Source organism: Anopheles moucheti, chromosome 2, assembly GCF_943734755.1.
Source record: "Anopheles moucheti chromosome 2, idAnoMoucSN_F20_07, whole genome shotgun sequence".
In the NCBI taxonomy this organism is placed as follows: Eukaryota; Metazoa; Arthropoda; class Insecta; order Diptera; family Culicidae; genus Anopheles; species Anopheles moucheti.
This window is the reverse complement of record NC_069140.1, coordinates 93,991,897-94,010,391: the sequence shown is the minus strand read 5'-3', so window position 1 is coordinate 94,010,391 and position 18,495 is coordinate 93,991,897. Positions and strand designations below refer to the sequence as shown.

At 41.7% G+C, this 18,495-nt stretch overlaps 1 protein-coding gene across 9 annotated transcripts in view; it reads right to left on the bottom strand.

The window, feature by feature from the left end:
• Positions 1-18,464, bottom strand: part of LOC128298808 (G protein-coupled receptor kinase 1) — a 99,513-nt gene extending 81,049 nt beyond the window's left edge. Inside the window, exons 1-3 of one of the 9 annotated variants that reach the window (XM_053034599.1) lie at positions 18,197-18,464; positions 18,095-18,124; positions 13,703-14,316 (exon numbers count right to left, since the gene is read on the bottom strand). In XM_053034599.1, the coding sequence (XP_052890559.1) occupies positions 13,703-13,815 (113 nt within the window). In that variant the 5' untranslated portion in view covers positions 13,816-14,316; positions 18,095-18,124; positions 18,197-18,464. Of the gene's footprint in view, positions 1-13,702; positions 14,317-16,346; positions 16,426-18,094; positions 18,125-18,146 lie in introns of those variants that run through there. The other 8 variants (XM_053034594.1, XM_053034598.1, XM_053034597.1 and 5 more) reach the window with 8 other exon arrangements.
• Positions 18,465-18,495: the final 31 nt, after the last annotated feature.

Genomic DNA, 18,495 nt, shown 5'->3' with positions numbered 1-18,495 from the left:
TTGCTGTCCGGCCGGTACCGGTGACATCAACTTTACTAAAAATGCTCGTAACTTTCTTGTGAACCCAAATGGTATTTTTTGCCCGCTGTTCCTATTCCTGACGCATCAACACACTCCTTTCAAGGCTTATCTAGCTCTATATTCGCTCTCTTTCTCCCGTTTTGCTTTTCTTCAGCTAACGTTGTAGTAAACACACAATGTAACACAGATGTAACGTCTAGTTCAGGGGGTAGCATATGGATGTGGAAAAAGGCCACACAAAACGATACTCCAGTGTCAAGTGGCGGTTGCTCCATCATATACCTCCCTCCATTTTCCAACGCCCAGACGCATTGTTTTCTCGCTTTGTACTTAGATAGCAAACAAAAAAAGAAGAAATATAACATCATACCGTGAAGGAAACGATAAATAAAACATGCACAAACTCACGGGGCAGCAAATGAACGAAGCAGCGAAGAAAAATCAAATAAAAAGCGCAGAAAAAAATAAAAAAAAAAGATCGTCACCGCATCTGGTGCCACCTTTATGCGCGTCCCATTCATTGCACGGGCGGCAGCATACGATGTTGACATTAAATTTAATTCCATTCATGCTCGCTTCCATTCTGCTAGCTCCACCATCCCATTCCGGTAAGTGGGAAGCAAAACCCGTCCAAAAGATACAACGAGTACGGGTGGTTACTGTTTAAGATCAATTCCGTACAATACAAACAAAACAGAGAGGAACGAAAAAACATTTCCTTCCGGCCCCCCTATTTTTATTTGCCAGGTATGCCACGAGCTAGCCGTGGAGCGATGCAAAAAGGGAGACCGAACGGTGTACGGTATATATCGGTAAAGCACCCGCGAGCCGTGGAAGCCAAATATTTCCGTCGAATATTGTGCAAATAAAAATCCACCGTCTTATCAGCATCTTCGCGCGACAATGTACCCCCCGTCCGGTTGTTTTGGTTTTTGTACGTACGTTCTGTGTGGACCTGTGCGAGTCTCCCCCGCGTCACGACCCTTCTCGTGAAGGCTACGGATGATTGCAACATCCGCCAGGCTCGCAACATCGACCCAGTGACACGCAGCATAAAAACACATTAACAAGTACACGGCCGACGAACGGCGTGTGTGCTGGCGCTATAAAAGATCCTTCTTTTTTTCGAAAGGAAGTATTTTTATCTATTTGCCGTTGCGCAAACTGTACACCTCATGCCATACCGCACGCGTTTACGATGCTTATAGGAAATTGGAGCGAACCGTACTACATCATGTCGGGTGTTTGACAAAGCAACTATTTTTTAATGGTAAACTGTAACATAACTATTGAAATTGTAACATTGAACTATTGAAAACATTCTAAACGTTGGCATCTTTTCTGGTTCTTGGTTTCTTATCTGGTTCCTGGAAGACTTTTTGACAAACTTCAAATAAATGTATTACTGACCCAATACTTGTCCATCCCAATTTTAACTGTCCATTCTTCGTGGCACTCTAACTTCAAGAAGGGTTAGGAATATAGTTTAATAACTGACTACAGAAACTGAACTAATAATTTAATAAATTTTACAGAACAGACTCTAACAAATCCAATAACGTTCCAGTCTTCATTCTACTCATTCAACACATTGATTTTGTTGCTTAGACGATGTAAACCCAAAAATAGTTAAAGGTTCCAGGTGTCTGAAATTCCAAATCCAAGACCTTTGTTAGTCCAAATTTAGTCCAAATTTAGTCCAAACGGTTCCAAGATCAGATTGATATCAAAAACACTCAATCAATGTAAGATGATTCAGTTAGTACATCTAATTGAAATAACCGAAATTATTCGAAAACTATTTTATTTAGCACCGCCAGGTGGTATAGTTCAAAACTAAGCATGGAATGTATTGAACTATCAATAATAATAAACATAATAATTTTATATTACCATTTCTTTAAAACTGCCCACAGTCCACAAGTCAAAGAACGAAGTAAGTGCGAGAGAAAACATTTTCCAACATTTAACCATAGATTTTTCTAACTCTTCAACTTTAAGAAGTGTTAAGGTAGATACACCCCGAATGTATACCTCTTTTCCCTCCGTTATGCTCCATAACGGTTTGTATTGCATATAAAAATTGTAAAGCCATAGTGCTTGTGGGTGGCGCCAGGTTTTACAATCATTTATGCATGGGCATAATACATTTTTATGTTTATATGCGCAGTGCAGGAATATTGCCACAAAAAAAACAATACCCTGCTTGAGAGGGACACACACCCACACACCGTTTGCTATCGGGGGCTATTACATAAAGAGTAGCAAATAAAATCAGCATCTTCAATACACAGCTGAATGTGGATGCTTTACCAGATGAGCCCATTCGGGTGGATCGTTAAAAGTGATCAAAGAAAAAAGGAGTGAGACTTAATTTTATTGCGTGCATGTGGATTAATTGCTGCTCTTTTATTTATATTTACATTTTTTTTAATATTTTGACAAACGAATTAATCCAATAATGTGGTGCAGCGGATCAAAATTGCCCAATCAAGCGTCAAAGCGCTGTTTGTTTAACTTAAAGAGCTCTGCTAGGAAAGAGTATTCTCTTATCATACCCATAAAATCACGCCAGATATCGATTATCCTCAAACTGATGCCAAACGTCAAATGCTTATCATTGGTTACAGCAAACTGTAATGATGTTTTTTTTCTTTTGTTATCTTTGAGCCTCAATTCTACTTACTATTCAGATGCTTTCCCTAATGTTCGTAGCTACTTACTGACGCAACAAAACAATCTTAATAACAAAACAAAGCAGCTCCTTCCCAACGACAAATGCGTTCCCGTTTGCCTATTGGTTTTGAACAAATCGGTTTCGCGTACGACCGACGCTGTCCGAACTCCCCGCACTGTACATATCATCGACAACTGATCACGTAAATATTGATACGATCATTTACGTCAAAGCATTTATCGAATATTTTCTAAACCGTTCTAAACCCCGTGCACTCCCGCTTTCCCTTTTTATTTGATCACTTGGTCAGCGAGACCAGAACAGCTTCGTCACCAAGCATCGTCCACATCGGGGTGGTGGTGTGGCCGAATTGACATAATAATTATTCATTGTAGAAAAATTCACAATTTTGCCTGTTTGCGCAAATACAGCAGTGCAAACAATCTGGTTAGCGATAAGATGTATTTCTACTTTGTTTGTATACAATTTTTGTGGACCTTTGCATCTGCCCACCGAAATGGTAAGCATGTGCCGCTAGTGCCACTTTAAACATTGTTCAAATAAATGGAGTTCTCCAGCACGTTTTTTCTTTATACAAATAATTTATTTTAATACGACTAATTCTGCAGCAAGTTTGAGTGCAGGGTCACTATGAAGGAATAAAGCCAATGAAATCAAACAAAATAATTTGCAAATCAATAGTATCAAATAAGATCAAGTTAAATTAATTGCTCTTAACTATGTATGCCGCTTGGCATTATCTATGTTACTTATCCTAGTCAAAAATTTACTTATCTTAGTCAAACAACACAGTACTAAAACAAAGTGTACATCTGATTAGGTAAAGAAGTCTATATAAGAAAAGGGGAACGAATTAGAAAAGATGATTCCAGACACCATAATTGGTGGGACCAGGTACGCGTAATGTATTATGAGTCATTGTAACTGAACCAGAAACTTACTGGAAAATTAACTTATTTTACGTGCGAAAAAGTGATAATAGCCGAAATCCATGACAAATATATCCTGGAGTGGAATTTTTGCTCAAGAAAGTTCTATCAGTGACATCACAGTGATATTGAGAGGGTTGGAAGTTATCGGTAGAACGTTTATATTTCATTTGCCCGTCTTCTTCTTAATCGGCACAACAACCTCAAGAGGTCTGGGCCTGCCATTTCTGGCTTTCTTTGGCTTTATTTACCCAAATTACGAGGGATTGGTCCGGATGTGATTTTGGACTGGTCGTGTCGTGTGAAGATCGGCGCCGCTACCAATACACCCCAAAGACCGTCCCACCCGCCCTTCACTCCTTGTGAATTCTTGGCAAGTTCAAGACTTCTCAATAAAGTCGGCAAACTGTCGCGGGTTTTCTGAGCGATGAGGTACTTTTCATCAAAAATCAGGATTCTACTCTCATGTTCTGGCTCTTCTCCAGAAAATGGGAGGTTATTCTAAATGTCAGAACGGTAATATTCGGAACGAGCATGAGGTGCCAAATGAAGGGAGCAGTGAGCAATACGAGCAAATGTTAAAACGCAGCTGCTCCACGGCTTTTGCAATGGATGTTACCAATCGACTGATAACGTTATCGTTTTTTTTCTCTCTGTGCACAACAAGGTGGCAATTATAGGTTATGCATAGGTGGATTTAATATTAGATGACAGAGAGCTCGTATAACAAATTGCTAAAATAGGTACATGGACCATTTGTCTAAATTCTTCAGAAACGATCAATTTAGAATTAATAGCCTATTATTAACTAGAAAAAGAGGAAAATAAACCCAACACTAAACAATTTGTTACAAAATATAACTGCTGAACAGATAATAATATTGAACAAAGTATGTATTTAATGTCGAAACATTAGCAACATTTTCCAATCGCTCTCGCCCATTTGTCACAATCAGAAATCGCAGAAAAAAAGATATGCATTGCGAAAATGATGATGACTGCTACTGGTGACTGGATGATCGCCACGCACCAGCACCAAAGCCGGAGGACGGAGCAAAATGTGGTTCACCTTACGAGCGCCAACCAGCGGTAGCATTTTAGCGCCCAAAGCTACAACTTGGGGACGTTTGGCACGATCGGGGGCCCCGAACGCTCGATCACCTTGAAGCACACACAACCATCACAACAGCGGGTCGCGAAATATGGCGACGGTCAGTCTCGACCGCGCCGGGATGGTGCAAACGTGACGCAACGTGGCTCCACTACCGTGCTCCGTGCACACCCTCATTGACCCTCCCCCTCCCCCCCCCCCCCCCCCCCCACGCGTTCCGGTGTTCGAAAAGGGCCATGCATCAAAAAAGGGTGTAGTACTAAAGGGAGCAGAGCAACGGACGTGTTTGCCTGCCTCGCAAATGTGTCGCAAAAGCGCCGGCAGTTTCAATTTTGCAAACATCGGTTGCAAAACATCGAACTTCGCTTGCATTGACAACACTGACACGGCCCCATGGGGGATGGGAGAGAAGGGCGAGCGCGTTGGAAACCATTAATGACATCAACCGGGCGATCAAGCGATGACGGTTCGTTACCTTTTTTTGTATTGCCTTTGGGGCTGGAGCGGACCAGGCGGCCTGGCATGGGGCCGGCTGGGTGATTTGCTCTCCCTTGTTTACATGCGAAACCTAAAGTCGAAAATTGAATTTTAGCAGCAAAACATACCATGGCCAAAACGTAACGCACGGAGGATAAGGTTAATCGGCTACCGCGCGCAGTGTGAATTGCGCGTGTGCGCATTCACTCTCGGCTAGAGGGGCCGCGTATGCACAGTGTGTTACGCGCGCGTACTTTTGTGCTGTTGTTTATTCTTAGTTCATTTTTGCTCACATCAAAGAGCGACTGTGCCGCTTTGGTTGGTTGGTCGGTTGGTTGGTCCGTGTCGGTACAACTATCACCGGCTCGGCTCGGCCGCGTGTGAGCCGCTTATCTCCAGCTTTGTGGCCAAAGACTGAAGAAACCGAGACCGCAAGCATATGTGTTCCGAGCGCGTCCGATCAGCGTGTGTATGCTATCTTTCTGCAGGCGATCGGCAGTGAGTTTTATTGTAGCTGGAAATCTTGTTTTATCTTGTGGTTGTTTGTTTTATTAAATAGGTACTAGCGCAGGCTCCGTACAGAACAAAAAAAAACACACTACGGCAAGGTGAGCATTAAGTTGCATTAATTGCAACCAGACGAGATGGTTGCTGCTCTTTAAAGGTCATTTTTAAAGGCATTTTTTGTATTTCAAAACTAAGCAGTTCGTTATACTAAACGATAAACATGTTTATTTATTTGATTACAGTCGATACCCGAGATACGCGGATAATTTAGGTATCGAATACTTATTTCCACTTTACAAAACGATAATTCAAAATTGATAATTATACATTTATTTCAATAATTACAATAAAAAGTTAGGAAAATTAATATTTATTACAATTAAATGTAACGTATTTAAAAAGTTTGCATATTGAAAATTGAATTTCGCATACAAAACTCCGGAAAATGTCAAATTTATAAAAAAAAACGCGTATATCCAAATTCGCGTAAGTCGAGACCCGCTTAACTATTGGGTATTCACTGTACTTGTAAAACAAGTTTAGCATGGGCAAGATTAAAAACTACATAAAATTAAAATGAATCTTATCAAGAACCACAGAAAAGGTTGAAATTCTGACAAAAACATCACTTTTCAAGAAAAGTTTGGAAGAACAGTTTGGTAAAAAATACTGAAAAGTTTAAATTTCAATTTTTTATAAATCTTTCCAAAGTCTTAACGATGTCTGGTAACAAAGGCTAGGCAATATAACGTCAGATAAAAAAGATATTGTCTAAAGAGTTAACACAATACCGTCCACAGGAGGAGTTAACAAATATCTCATTTATTGTGTTGTTTTACATAATTTTTTTAATGTTTCTATTTTCGAACCTCTTAAAGTCATCGTCATCATAATGCTATTTCTATGTTACTTTATGCAATAATATACAACACACAACATAAAAGCATATCGTTTAATGAAGCGATGCGTACCCGCTCATGCTCATCACAAGCGCACATAAATAATACGCCAAATGTTACATGAATCAATTAATGAATCACTAAACGATGAAGCAATTATACCTATAAACCCTCATCCTGTCCTTCTTTTCAATATTTAATTCATTGCGATTCTCGGTACTCGGAGGTCCGAACAGAACAGAACACAATCGAAACCGTTCCACCGACTTGGTTGCTTCCTTTGCAAATAGGCGAAAACGGTATCATCCCGAGACGGTAACATTCGCAAAGGAGCACTTTCGGGGGTGTGGACGTTTGAGCGCATAAAGCAAAAGAAACGTTAAATAACATCTATTTCAACCATCATCGTCTCATATCGCTTCATGCTGCGGTATGAATGTCAATAGCTGCCACGTGAACATTCTTCCATCGCATCGCAGCGGTCGTCAAACGAACCACTCGAGCGAGAAAAAGTGCTAGCTCATCTTTATTTTATGATATAGTTTCAGCAAAACGTCACGTTTTGCCTTTAAGACTCGTCTGCCATTTTTACGGCTTACTGGAAGTTACTCAAATTATGCGCTCAACCACGCGAAGTTCTTAAAAGACAATTGCAATAATGCGAAAAATCGACAGTAGCGTTATCTAGAAGTGATTATAGTGTATTGTAGCTAACTTTAAAAAAAATCACCCTAAAAGTTATCATCAAAACTCACGTGCATTTTGCTCGGTGTAGGAAGGAGGTTAATTAAGGCGCATGTATTGATAAAATCTGATGATAAATAGCTTAACAGACACATCAAGTGCAAGTGCTCTATTAGAAAGCCCAACACACAAAAACTTTCTCACATAGAAGATCCTTCACAGGAGGCTCACGTGAAGATTCCGCCAGGAGCTGACGATCTAGGAGCATCTTACACGAGAAACAAACCCCATAATAATATCATCCCGACCGTCTGCTAACCGTTCGTGCTCGGTTTCTTAGTGTCTGTGGACATAATTTTCTTTTACCACCGCTTTACTTAACATACGTCCCCAAACTAAGACACCAGCGAAGATTCCTGCGGCCCATAACCGAGTGGCATCGAATACACACTCACCCCACTTTCATTTCTAAATGCCACTGGTAGCCACTCGTGTCCGTCCGAGCAGGAAAGCTCGCTTCCCTATATAGCGCTGCTGTACTGCTGTGTAAAAGTCAACACAGGAGGAAAATATTGCTGTTTGTGACATGGATTTCACTTCCAGACGCCACCCAACATCGACACGACACCGACAGATAGACTCGAACGTGTACAACACCGTTCCACGAACGTTGTGGCGGCGGGTGACCACCGGGAGAGCGTCCTTTAATATGTTAGTTTTTGCAAGCTACTTTCTGCCAATGATTTTCCGCCCTACGAGGCGGAACATCCCGCATGAGGCCGTGGTTCGAGCAGGCGGGTTTAAAGAAAAATTGTTTGTTGTTTTTGCCACTTCCACTTACTTAGTTCCCGCCGCCCGCCCACGTTGGGTTGTTTTGCTGGTGGAGCAATTAATGTAATGGCGGTAGTAGTGTACCAGTGGTTATTAATGCTGCCGTCTTCGCACAGACTATCACTTGTATGGTTCTGTTTGATTTTAAGAATATCAAGTACAATTTGTTCCGTTATTAAAAAAGTTTAAATTACATAAAGAAGAAAGGGTAATTCTCAATTAGATTCAAAAATTACTAGAAAAGATGCGAAAATCGATAGAAATATTTTTCCTAGACAGACTGTTACTAGAATCGTATCGCAATTCAGTGCTCTAGTAAATGAAAGTCAACTACTAGTAAAGTGATGATTTTGATGATTACGAAGACAAACAATTCATCAAAAAAAAACATCAAATTGTTCGATAACCCGTATCAAAAGAGATATTCGCAATTAAAGTGAGCAGTAATGCGAAACACCAGCTCACGATCGTCTATAAATCATGGAAATTGCTTAAAAAGCAAAGAACTTAATTACCACGTACATTGAAGGCGCAAGATGTTTAACTCCATACAGTTTGAATGTGAATACCTACATGAACTGTAGGATTGGGGCTTGGGAAGAAAGGGTGACCCTTTCTAATTTTTTTATTTAAATTCCATTATGACGGCAATGCCGTATTTTCAACCCCTTTCTAATAATACAAACCAAAAAAAAAGGTGCCAAAGTTCAACATCAACAGAAACACCAATTGCTATAGATTGAGCGATTTGGTGGGACCTGCTCCAGGTTGTGTATTGTGAGCAGATGAGTTGTCACAGTAAAGTGACAATTACATCATTTTTGAAGCTGATATTAAGGATTCGTTAGAGGCCACTAGTAGCTCAGAAACGTCTATAATGCAAGCAAAGGACCTGACATTGCTGAGCTCACTAAAAAGTATTTAGAAATAGACATATAGCAAATGTAATGTTATGTGTCAATTTCTCTGGATGTCTCTCCCACCGGATGGCACAAAAAACAATAAATTAAACAACTATTTACGCACCTGATACTTACGATAATTGCAAAAAAATGTGTTACTACCAAGCGACCAACAAAATTGACAAATCTTCGTAACGTAAATTTATCATCCAAAGCACCATCTTGAAACATCATCCCAACCAACCGGCAGCAGCAACGATCTACCCGGCATCCCAATTTTAGCTGGCCGTGAGAGCGTGACCCACCGAGTACGGATGATTTATCGTACCCTTTCGGTGACATTTGCACATGGGCACGTACACGCCCGCCCCGTTGCTCGTTTGTGCCGTTTTGTGCCACCCTCCGTGCGTTTCCGTTGAGTGCGGAAGCAACAGAACGTAACTGGACACTGTAAATCCGACCAGCCCTGCTGGAGAGCCTCCAGCGGTGGGGGCTAGAAGTGCGAGATTGCGGTGGGTATGATTTATTTTACCTCCGAGCACTATTACGAGATGACTAAAGTAATGGGATGGCATTACGAGGTAAGGTTTTGTTTGCTGCTGACCAACGGTATGCACTTAAAAATGAAAATCTTCTTCGCTGGGCGTAATAGAGGCTTTGGTAATGGTTTTTTTAACAAAACGATAAGCCAGAAAGAGGTTCTAGTGGAGATACAATTTTCGGAACGGAAGCAATCCTATCATTATGTTCCACCATTAATTTAATTCGGGAGTTGGCAGCTCATTTGGTCTGACTTTTAGCTTTAATGCTTCTCAGTACCCGCAACCGATCGGCATTAGTTCGGAGCGTTACGACAAACGTCCATTACGTGTTAATTATCCAGACAACCGGTCAATCAATTGGCTATCCAAATTCACACACACTGTGTACTCCACCCGATCAAACTGGCGGTCGCACGATCCGGAGATGGATAATTCGTGAATCAATAATAGCACGGCAACATGAACATTCAGCGACCCATTCACGGAGATTATCCCCCAAAACGAGGTCAACAACGATTCCCTGCAAATGAATGCTGGCCCACAATTGCACCTGCACCTTGCACCTGCAACGGAACCGCACCCGAAACGCCTACGCATTGTATGGCGCTCGCGAAATGCACACTATCATCATCGACAGCATCATCATCGTACAGCGTGTGCGGGAATTATTACCACATGTTATTTGTGCGTTTGTTTTTTTCTCTGTTGATGTCGGTGTTTCCATTCTCCGCCCGTTTCAATGACGCACGCGCATCGAGAGACCCATCGGACCTAATGCTAATGGATGGGAAGGGGGCGAATTGCATGGATGTGAAGCATAAGTATGAATTATCAAGCGCATTTAGACGCTCCATCAGCTTTATCAGTAGCAAAGCCCAAAAGCCGCCACGCACCCGCCTCATCCAACAGAATGAGGCTAGTTTAGAGCTGCAGTTTCCATTCTAAGTTCGAAGCGACTGTCTGAAAATTGCCTCCAGGAAAAGGTTGACACATATTTTTTCCCACCAAACTATCGGTGGCGTAGCGGGGCAAAGCTAATTAATTAATTAATTAATTGAAAATGGTAGCACACGCATCCACAGCCATGTGCGATCGATCGATCGCTTTTTGTTCCGTACTTCCGGTGGATGGAAATAGGAAACAATCATTACGAGCTCTATTAAGAGGACCAAAGCGCGCTGAAACCCTTGAAAAAATGGGGATTTTCCTTAAAAAATACAATTTTGGGACTACTTTGGGTAATTCCACGTGCAGCACCAAGACAACCTGCTAATCCTGGGGAGATTATTCTTTAGAGTTCAGATTGGAGTTAACTTTCATAGTCTGGTATCTCTTGAATCATTCCATTATTATACAATAACGAGAATCAAGTATTGAAAATTGCATTAAATAATTATTAACTCTTAGCATAACCACACCAACCGCCGCCGTACGTTCAATTGAGTGATTTTCAATTAAATCATGCCGCCTGAACACAATAATTTCCCACCACTCGGGCATATTTTTGTTCATGCCAAACATTTCCAAAACGGAAAATTCTCAACAGAAGGTGATGGAAATAATGAACAGATGAGGAAAATAATACAAATGGATACACACATTTTCGCACCGAGCGGCCAAACGGCGTTCAGAGCCATTTTTAATTTACTAGTCCACGACACACACACACCCACGCGCGTACACATATCAGTCGTTTGTGTTCGATTTAATTAAACGTTGTTTGTAGTAAATGGAAAAATGGAGAAAAGGAAAAATTGCTCACCCACCATCGGCTTCCTTTGTCCGTTTGGCCTCTCCGAAAAATTCCTCCCCCAACCGATGCAGATTGCATGCACGCATCTGGGACGATGTTTGTGTTCAATTTTCCAACGCAACATGCAATGCTGGGAATGCATTTGTGTGGGGGGGGGGGGGCCGCAGGTCAACATCGATTTGTTCCATTTCGGTGCGATAATCGATTTTAATTGATTAAATAATGGTACCGATCAGGACCGATTCAATTGACATATTTGGCATCATTTTTGTGTGTGCGAGAGTGCGAAATTGAAACATCGCGAGAGAGAAATAATGCCATTACCGGGGGCTTAAAGTAGGGTAGCAATTATGACGCGTAACCGGATTACCACCGGGAATGCCATTCTGTCGGGTTGTGCAATGGACGCAAACAATCCAAATGAATGCACAAATGGAGAAATTATGTCACAATAAGCATTATGGAGTTGGGATAAAAAAAACTTCTTGGAATCTACAAACTTTGAAGACAAATTCACTCCACTCAAGCTGCAAAGTGAAAGGATTGCCATCGTAGGGAAACTTTCTGCTTAGGGAAACATACTCACTAATTAGTGTTGGGCTTAACTGATTCAGATTCAGGTGAATCTGAAGGAATTTTGGAACTGAAAGAATTCTCAGATTCAGATGAATGATTTTGCTCAGATGATTCAAATTTGATGATTCAGATTCAGATGAATCTGAAGGAATTTTGGAACTGAATGAATGCATCTGAATCGCTATTGTAAAGATTCATGAATCAGCAAAGATTCAGGAATCAACTCAGATATGATTGCCTGTCATGTATCACCCCTTCTTCGCTCATGAATATCCAAAAACGGGCACGACTATCATTCCACTGAAGGCTTCTAAGGGCTTCCATGATTCGCCAATGCTCTGGAGACTCATAGATCTTTTGAGAGTCAATTCCTGAATCTTGAAAAAAACTAATCTTTTATTTGAATGACTCTTTACTGAAGAGTCATATAAATTATTCTTCTAACAGGATTCATTAAACACAACACCATGTATGGTGCAACATTCCAGACATCTTAGGGAGACTTTCCTTCTTAAAGAATCATGAATGATATTGGAAGTAAAGTCGGAAATTTTCTAAGGGGGTTTTAGCTTAGGCTTCTTAGAAATATTCTAAATGACTTCACAGCAAGCCTTTTTAACCTTTTTTCAAATTCTAAAACAACAAATGGACTTACATTTATGCTAATAACTGTATCGAATTGTCTTAATATGTTTTGTATTTGTTGCTTTATATATGATCCTATCGATTTTTTTTTGTTATTTAATAATTATAACAATTGTATAATGATTCAGCAGCTTTAACTTTACTTTAAAGCAAACACGCAACAACTCCTCGAAGGCCAAAACAAAAATGTATCGCAAATTCACGCAAAAAGAAGAAGAAAGCAAAACATAATCCTAAATCCAACCAAAAATGTTTCATAAATCTGTTCTATTCTTCGAATCCCTTCCCACAATACCTTACGGACAGTTTACACACTTGGGGCCACCTGCGAGGTCGGCAAGAAATCGCAAGAAAAAAGGATTAATGTGAGGGGCGGCAGTAGCAGGAAGAAGAAAAAAAACAGGGCAAAAAAGCGTCTAAATACAAAATTCGCCACTATATCGTTTTCCAAAACTTTCTTTTTTTTTCGCCCAACCCACTAATATATCTCCACCGTCCAGAATCCGTGCGTGGACGAGAAACAGCCCTAAGGAAAGTTACGCTTTCATTCCCGGGAAAAGGCGAATGTATTGTGTCGGTGTGTTGTTTATAATGCTTACGTAGAATTCGTGAGGCGGGGGAGAGGGCTTTTTGCGTGTCCCTTTCTCTCACACTCTTCCTATCTCTCTCTATCTCTCTTTCTGCTCTCGCAAGTTCTCCCAAATGTTAAAGTGGGCATGAAAACGCAAACATTTCGAAGCGCTCGTTTACAGGTGGGAAAAACCGAGGGGAGCGCACCAGGCAGGTGGTCGGAAAAACCCGCTGGCCTTAAATACCACCCCTCACCCACCCCCGGTTCAGCGGAACGTAAACAAACACTGTACGAGTGTGCGATAGGCCCGGGAGGAACCCGGGATTGTGATGTTGCTACCCATAGCCGTGGCATAAATTAAACGTTCGAAACTAAATGAGCATGGAGGAGGATGATCAAGACAACAAACCCCGAGCGCTCACACACAGGACCAAACTTCGCAAAACGCCACAAACAGCCACCGGAAGGAGCGGCGCTCCCGGCACACACCGCGGGATGGCGTTTCTTTTTTGTGAATGCGCAGCTATTTAGCAGAAATAAACACAGCCACACTTACCTTGGATCGGGCAGAACGATTTTCTTGCTTGCCCGGGCCGCCGGCATACACTTGGATTTTTCCATCGCCATCAGATAGCTGACGTCTGCCAGCACTGCCTCCAGATCCGCCATCTTGGGTGTGTGTATGTGTGTTTTTGGCGTTTGACAGCAGCCGTTACACACTGTTGCACTGCCAGCAAAAAGCGCTCGAGACGACGGTGTGGTGTTCTCTATCACCCTTTCGCTTTCTGTTTGTTTCTTTTCTTTCTTTGCTATTTCTTTTCGTCTTCACCCCTTTTTTCACTTTTTCACCCCTCAAACTTCCCGGTATGTTCCACTTCGAAGATGGCGAGTAAGTAATAGATAGACTTTAGTAATTTCTGTTGCTTCTATTTCTTTCGCGACAGATTTGCATATGATTTACACTTTGCCAACATACTTTCTTCTCTTCAATCACACACACACACGCACACCTGCATCAATACACACACACTCACGCACTTTGATCACATTTGATCACGCAGCCGAACACAGTGGATTCAAATACGCACTTTTACTTTATTTTAAAATCATAAACACACGAATCGAACACTTTTGCACACAAATACGCCCACAGAAGGGCCACTGAAACTACTGGGCAAAGAGAATGAAAGAGAAGATTATTTAGGGACATTCGCTACACACACTGCACGCAACAAGCGTATAGGGTAGGATAGAAATTGATTTTAGGTCGCTTTAATTGCATGAATTATCATTAAAAACTCTACAAAAGCACACCAAAGTTCGATGACTGACACTTTAATTAACAGCGATTTATTTTAGAATGAAGAGATAACATTCACCCCCATTTAGAGAATTATCAATAGAAACGCCAAAATCCGACAATTTCGACCTTAATTAAAAATAATTCGATGTATTTTAAAGTCAGATAGGAGCAAGAGGTTTCCTAGAACTGGGAAGTTGCAAGACTAGAAATAGCGGAATCTGAATTAGCTTGCGATTAAGAGATTACAAACGTAGTGATTATAATTAATGATTCTTTCGTTAACGACTAAGTTCCCATAGATTATATTCAAATATCCTATTTATTCTGTATGCATGGCTTGCATAGAAAATGATGATGATTTCTTGAATGAGAGACACTTTTCTGTTAATTCACAACTAGGGTCGTCGCAACAGGTTTGACAAATGTCCACAGTTTTTCCGGTTTTTTTGGGCACTAGCAACTTCACTAGTACAATGATTGTTCCAATCTTGAAGTTATAACCAACTTCAAGAGATACTCCAGAACATCCGTAATCTGTGCAACTTGGGATCTGTGGGAAGGGAAGGAAGATCGTTGTTATGGAATGTATCCTTCCATAAGAAATGGCTCCTTGGATTGTCTGAGGAGAGAATCTTCTTAACTTTCGGTCTTCCACACTGGATGCCGCAGATGTAATCTCATTCGGACCGGAAAACCACGGAAATGAACAAAGCTGACTCCATCACAAAATATAATCAGTTTAAAACCCATTAAGTATTAGCTTCCTAAGCTAATATTATTTATACGACAAATAGAAGGAGAAATGTGAACTTTGGATTGTCCAGAGCCGAAATACTAATCTACAGTGATCAGTACGAAGTCAAAATGGTTGAGTGTCTCAAACTTCATCATGAATTTCCCGAGGGCGCTTGATGGCACACAGTCAAATTAGAGATCGCAACCTCACACACTAAGGAAATCTTTAAAATAATTAGAGACAGTTTAATCCTTCTAAACTGCATAGGCAAAATTTGAAGGCAGAAATGTATCTGTATAAGGCGGCTTGGAACTTGGTTGGAAGAGTGGATCTGCATGCAAATACTGAGCCTTACAGGCAGCATTATTGCACCGATGTGCCACGTTTCTTCTACCCCAGGGCCCACACAGCAGAGCAGAGAAGTAACCAATGTTCATCCTTCTGCCGATTCCCCTTTTTCGTGGGGGGCTGATGCATGAAGTCACCAACCTTGGCGAACCTTCGCTACAACCGCCAACCTTCAACTTGCCTTTCAATGCCGACGACCGCGAGAAACACGATGACCTACAACGCTCTTTGCCTGACTATCTCTACCGCCGCCACCATACGGGTTCCATCATTCGCCTCTGTATCGTCAGTGTGCTGTTGATTGGCGAAGTTTTAATTGAAAAAAAAAAACCGAGCGACACAATAAAACCCAACTCACGCACACACTCCGGGGTACCGCGATTGTGTCGTTTGCGTCCTTCGCAATCCATCCACACACACGCACACACACACATACAAACACGCACACACGGTGGATGCCTGAGGGAGGGGGGGCGAGGGATTCTGTGTTGTAGAATTCTGTAATGTTTCAACCCGTGAATGCCGCCCGAACGGAACACTTGACGCTAATGATGGACGTGCACCGTTTGTCGTTTTTGACTAGCTTTTTTTTTGTTGTGCATCTCCACTCCCAACACTTTTTCTTCTATCTGCTGTCTTCATAAGATCAAAGTAAGCACTGCGTTCGACTTCAATCTTGAAATCCTCCGGTTTACGGGTAAAGTCGAATTCTTGATCCGAAACACTGTGCAAAAAGGCAGCAACGGCAACCGCTAAAAATATGGGCCAACTGCGTATTGTAAACATGCGTTTCTTGTTCCACCTTCCTCACACCTTTTGTTTTGCCGAGTTTCTCTTAGCCTGGAACTAAAATCTGTCCAAGCTGCACTCACGGGGAACCGTACGACGCGCGTGTCAGCAGGCAAAATACTAAACTAAAAGCAACAATTCGCAACCCCCAGCATAGGAGGTATGCGCAGAGTGTGTTTGTAGAACGAGCAGTTCGAATAAAAGTATATAAAAGCAACGATGCAAGAAGACATATTCATCCCCCAACGATCAAGAGACTTTCGCGTGAAACTCTCTCTCTCTCTCTCTCTCTCACTCTCTGTGAGACGTTTCTCTCCATCAAATGCTGTTTCAAAAATGTTTTATGTCTTCTGGATGCTGAGTAGCAGTCGCTTTCAGTGTGTTTGATAACGACTTGATGACATCCGGTGAGTTACAAAACAATAAACACAGTGCGCACTCGGAAAGGGAAATGAAGCAAAGAGAAAGAAAGAAATATTAATGGGAAGCTTTTTGATCGATCAATCGACAAAATAAAGAAAACTTCATTGCAACACCGTTTTTGAATCAAAAGTTGTGTCTTCCATTGGGGGTAGAAACATGAATTCTGAATGAACTGCTGACTCACACTTTGACACAATTCGCACGCTCGCTCTCTCGCTCTCTTTCAGTGTGCGTGTGTGTGTGTGTGTCTCGCTCTTCATCCCTCTCACTAGTGTGTCGGCTCCATTGCTCATCTCGCACTTGCGTTCTCGCTAAAAGTATATTGCACTAATCACAAAATTTTCCAGCAAATTTTCCCAAAACACACGCACACTCACGGATGGGGAAAAAAAACGCAAATTATTATTTTGCTAGATGGAACCGCTAAAGCGATACTATAGCATGTTTTACCAAACAAAAAACACAAATCTCACTCATTTAAAAGCAGATTAAGTAAGAAAAGAGCACACTACACTGTTATCGGAGATGACCACAAGCGAGTGGCACGGGTGGTTTTAATCATTGCGTTTAAAATTTGTAACAAGAAAAAACTCACTTTTGCGATGCTTTTTCACTTGCTACGATATACACGGACACAGAGGCACACAGGCTGGAGCATTCCGTAATTTTGCGTACGCGCACAAGCCGCTATAATCACTCATTAGCTTGTACTTTGCATTTCGCAGCCTACTTCTAACAAAAACCCTTCTGCTATGTTGCTTTGATTTCCGAAGAAAAGAATGCTCCCCTGTCACAGCACACAAACACACACACACACACATACATGGACCAACGTACACCTGACAACACAGCGGAAAACTTCACTGCAATAGATACCCACCCGTGGAGGGCCTTTTAGCACACACGCAACACGGTGTCTGTTGCGTTTTGTTGTTTCTATCGCGAAATATACACGCACAACCCGCACCCATACAATTCGATGTGCGGTAGGAGTTACAACCCTGGATTTTGTCACCTTCTTCACCGTCACCGATTTGTGCCCTTTCAATTGAAAGGAATTTTTTTAACTTTAGATAAACCGTCCGATTGCACACACGCTGTGTCGCCTGTTATCAGTGGATAGGTGGAAGTAATAGTATCCCCACCGCTAGGCTAAGAATGTCCCTATTCTTCCGCACCGTCTAAAGTCTGCGGAGAAAATTCAAACGCTGTCGCAACACTTCTCGTGTATGACGCACTTTTGGAGCAGGCGGATGTTGCGGACAGTTGAAATTCATCCCAGTTGATGGAGATCAACTATTGCACATATTGACGCTGTTTTTGGCATGCTTTTCACTTTCAGCACTTACACTCACTGGAACATATATTTCATTTAGCAACTACAAAGAAAAATACATTTACCAAATTTGATTCCGGAAGCGCAAAGCGCAGTGGACAGAACTTGTACCTACGCGTGCCTACTGTGTGAAACCAGAACCACGAACCGCTGATTCTTCGCGTGCTCGCTTGCGCGACGCTATTCTGTTGTTGTTGTTGTATTTCACTTGTTTTCTATATCGGTACAGCAGCTAGCACGAAAGTGTTTTCACTCACAGCATTTGCTGTTGTGGTACTGTTTCACACGTACTGACCGGAATTGTGGAGCGTAGTCCGCTAAACACGTTGTACGGGCAACAAACTCTGTCTGAAACGGAGCGACCACCAAAGCAGTCAGCACCACACACTTTGCCGTGATGAATTGATGCTTAGG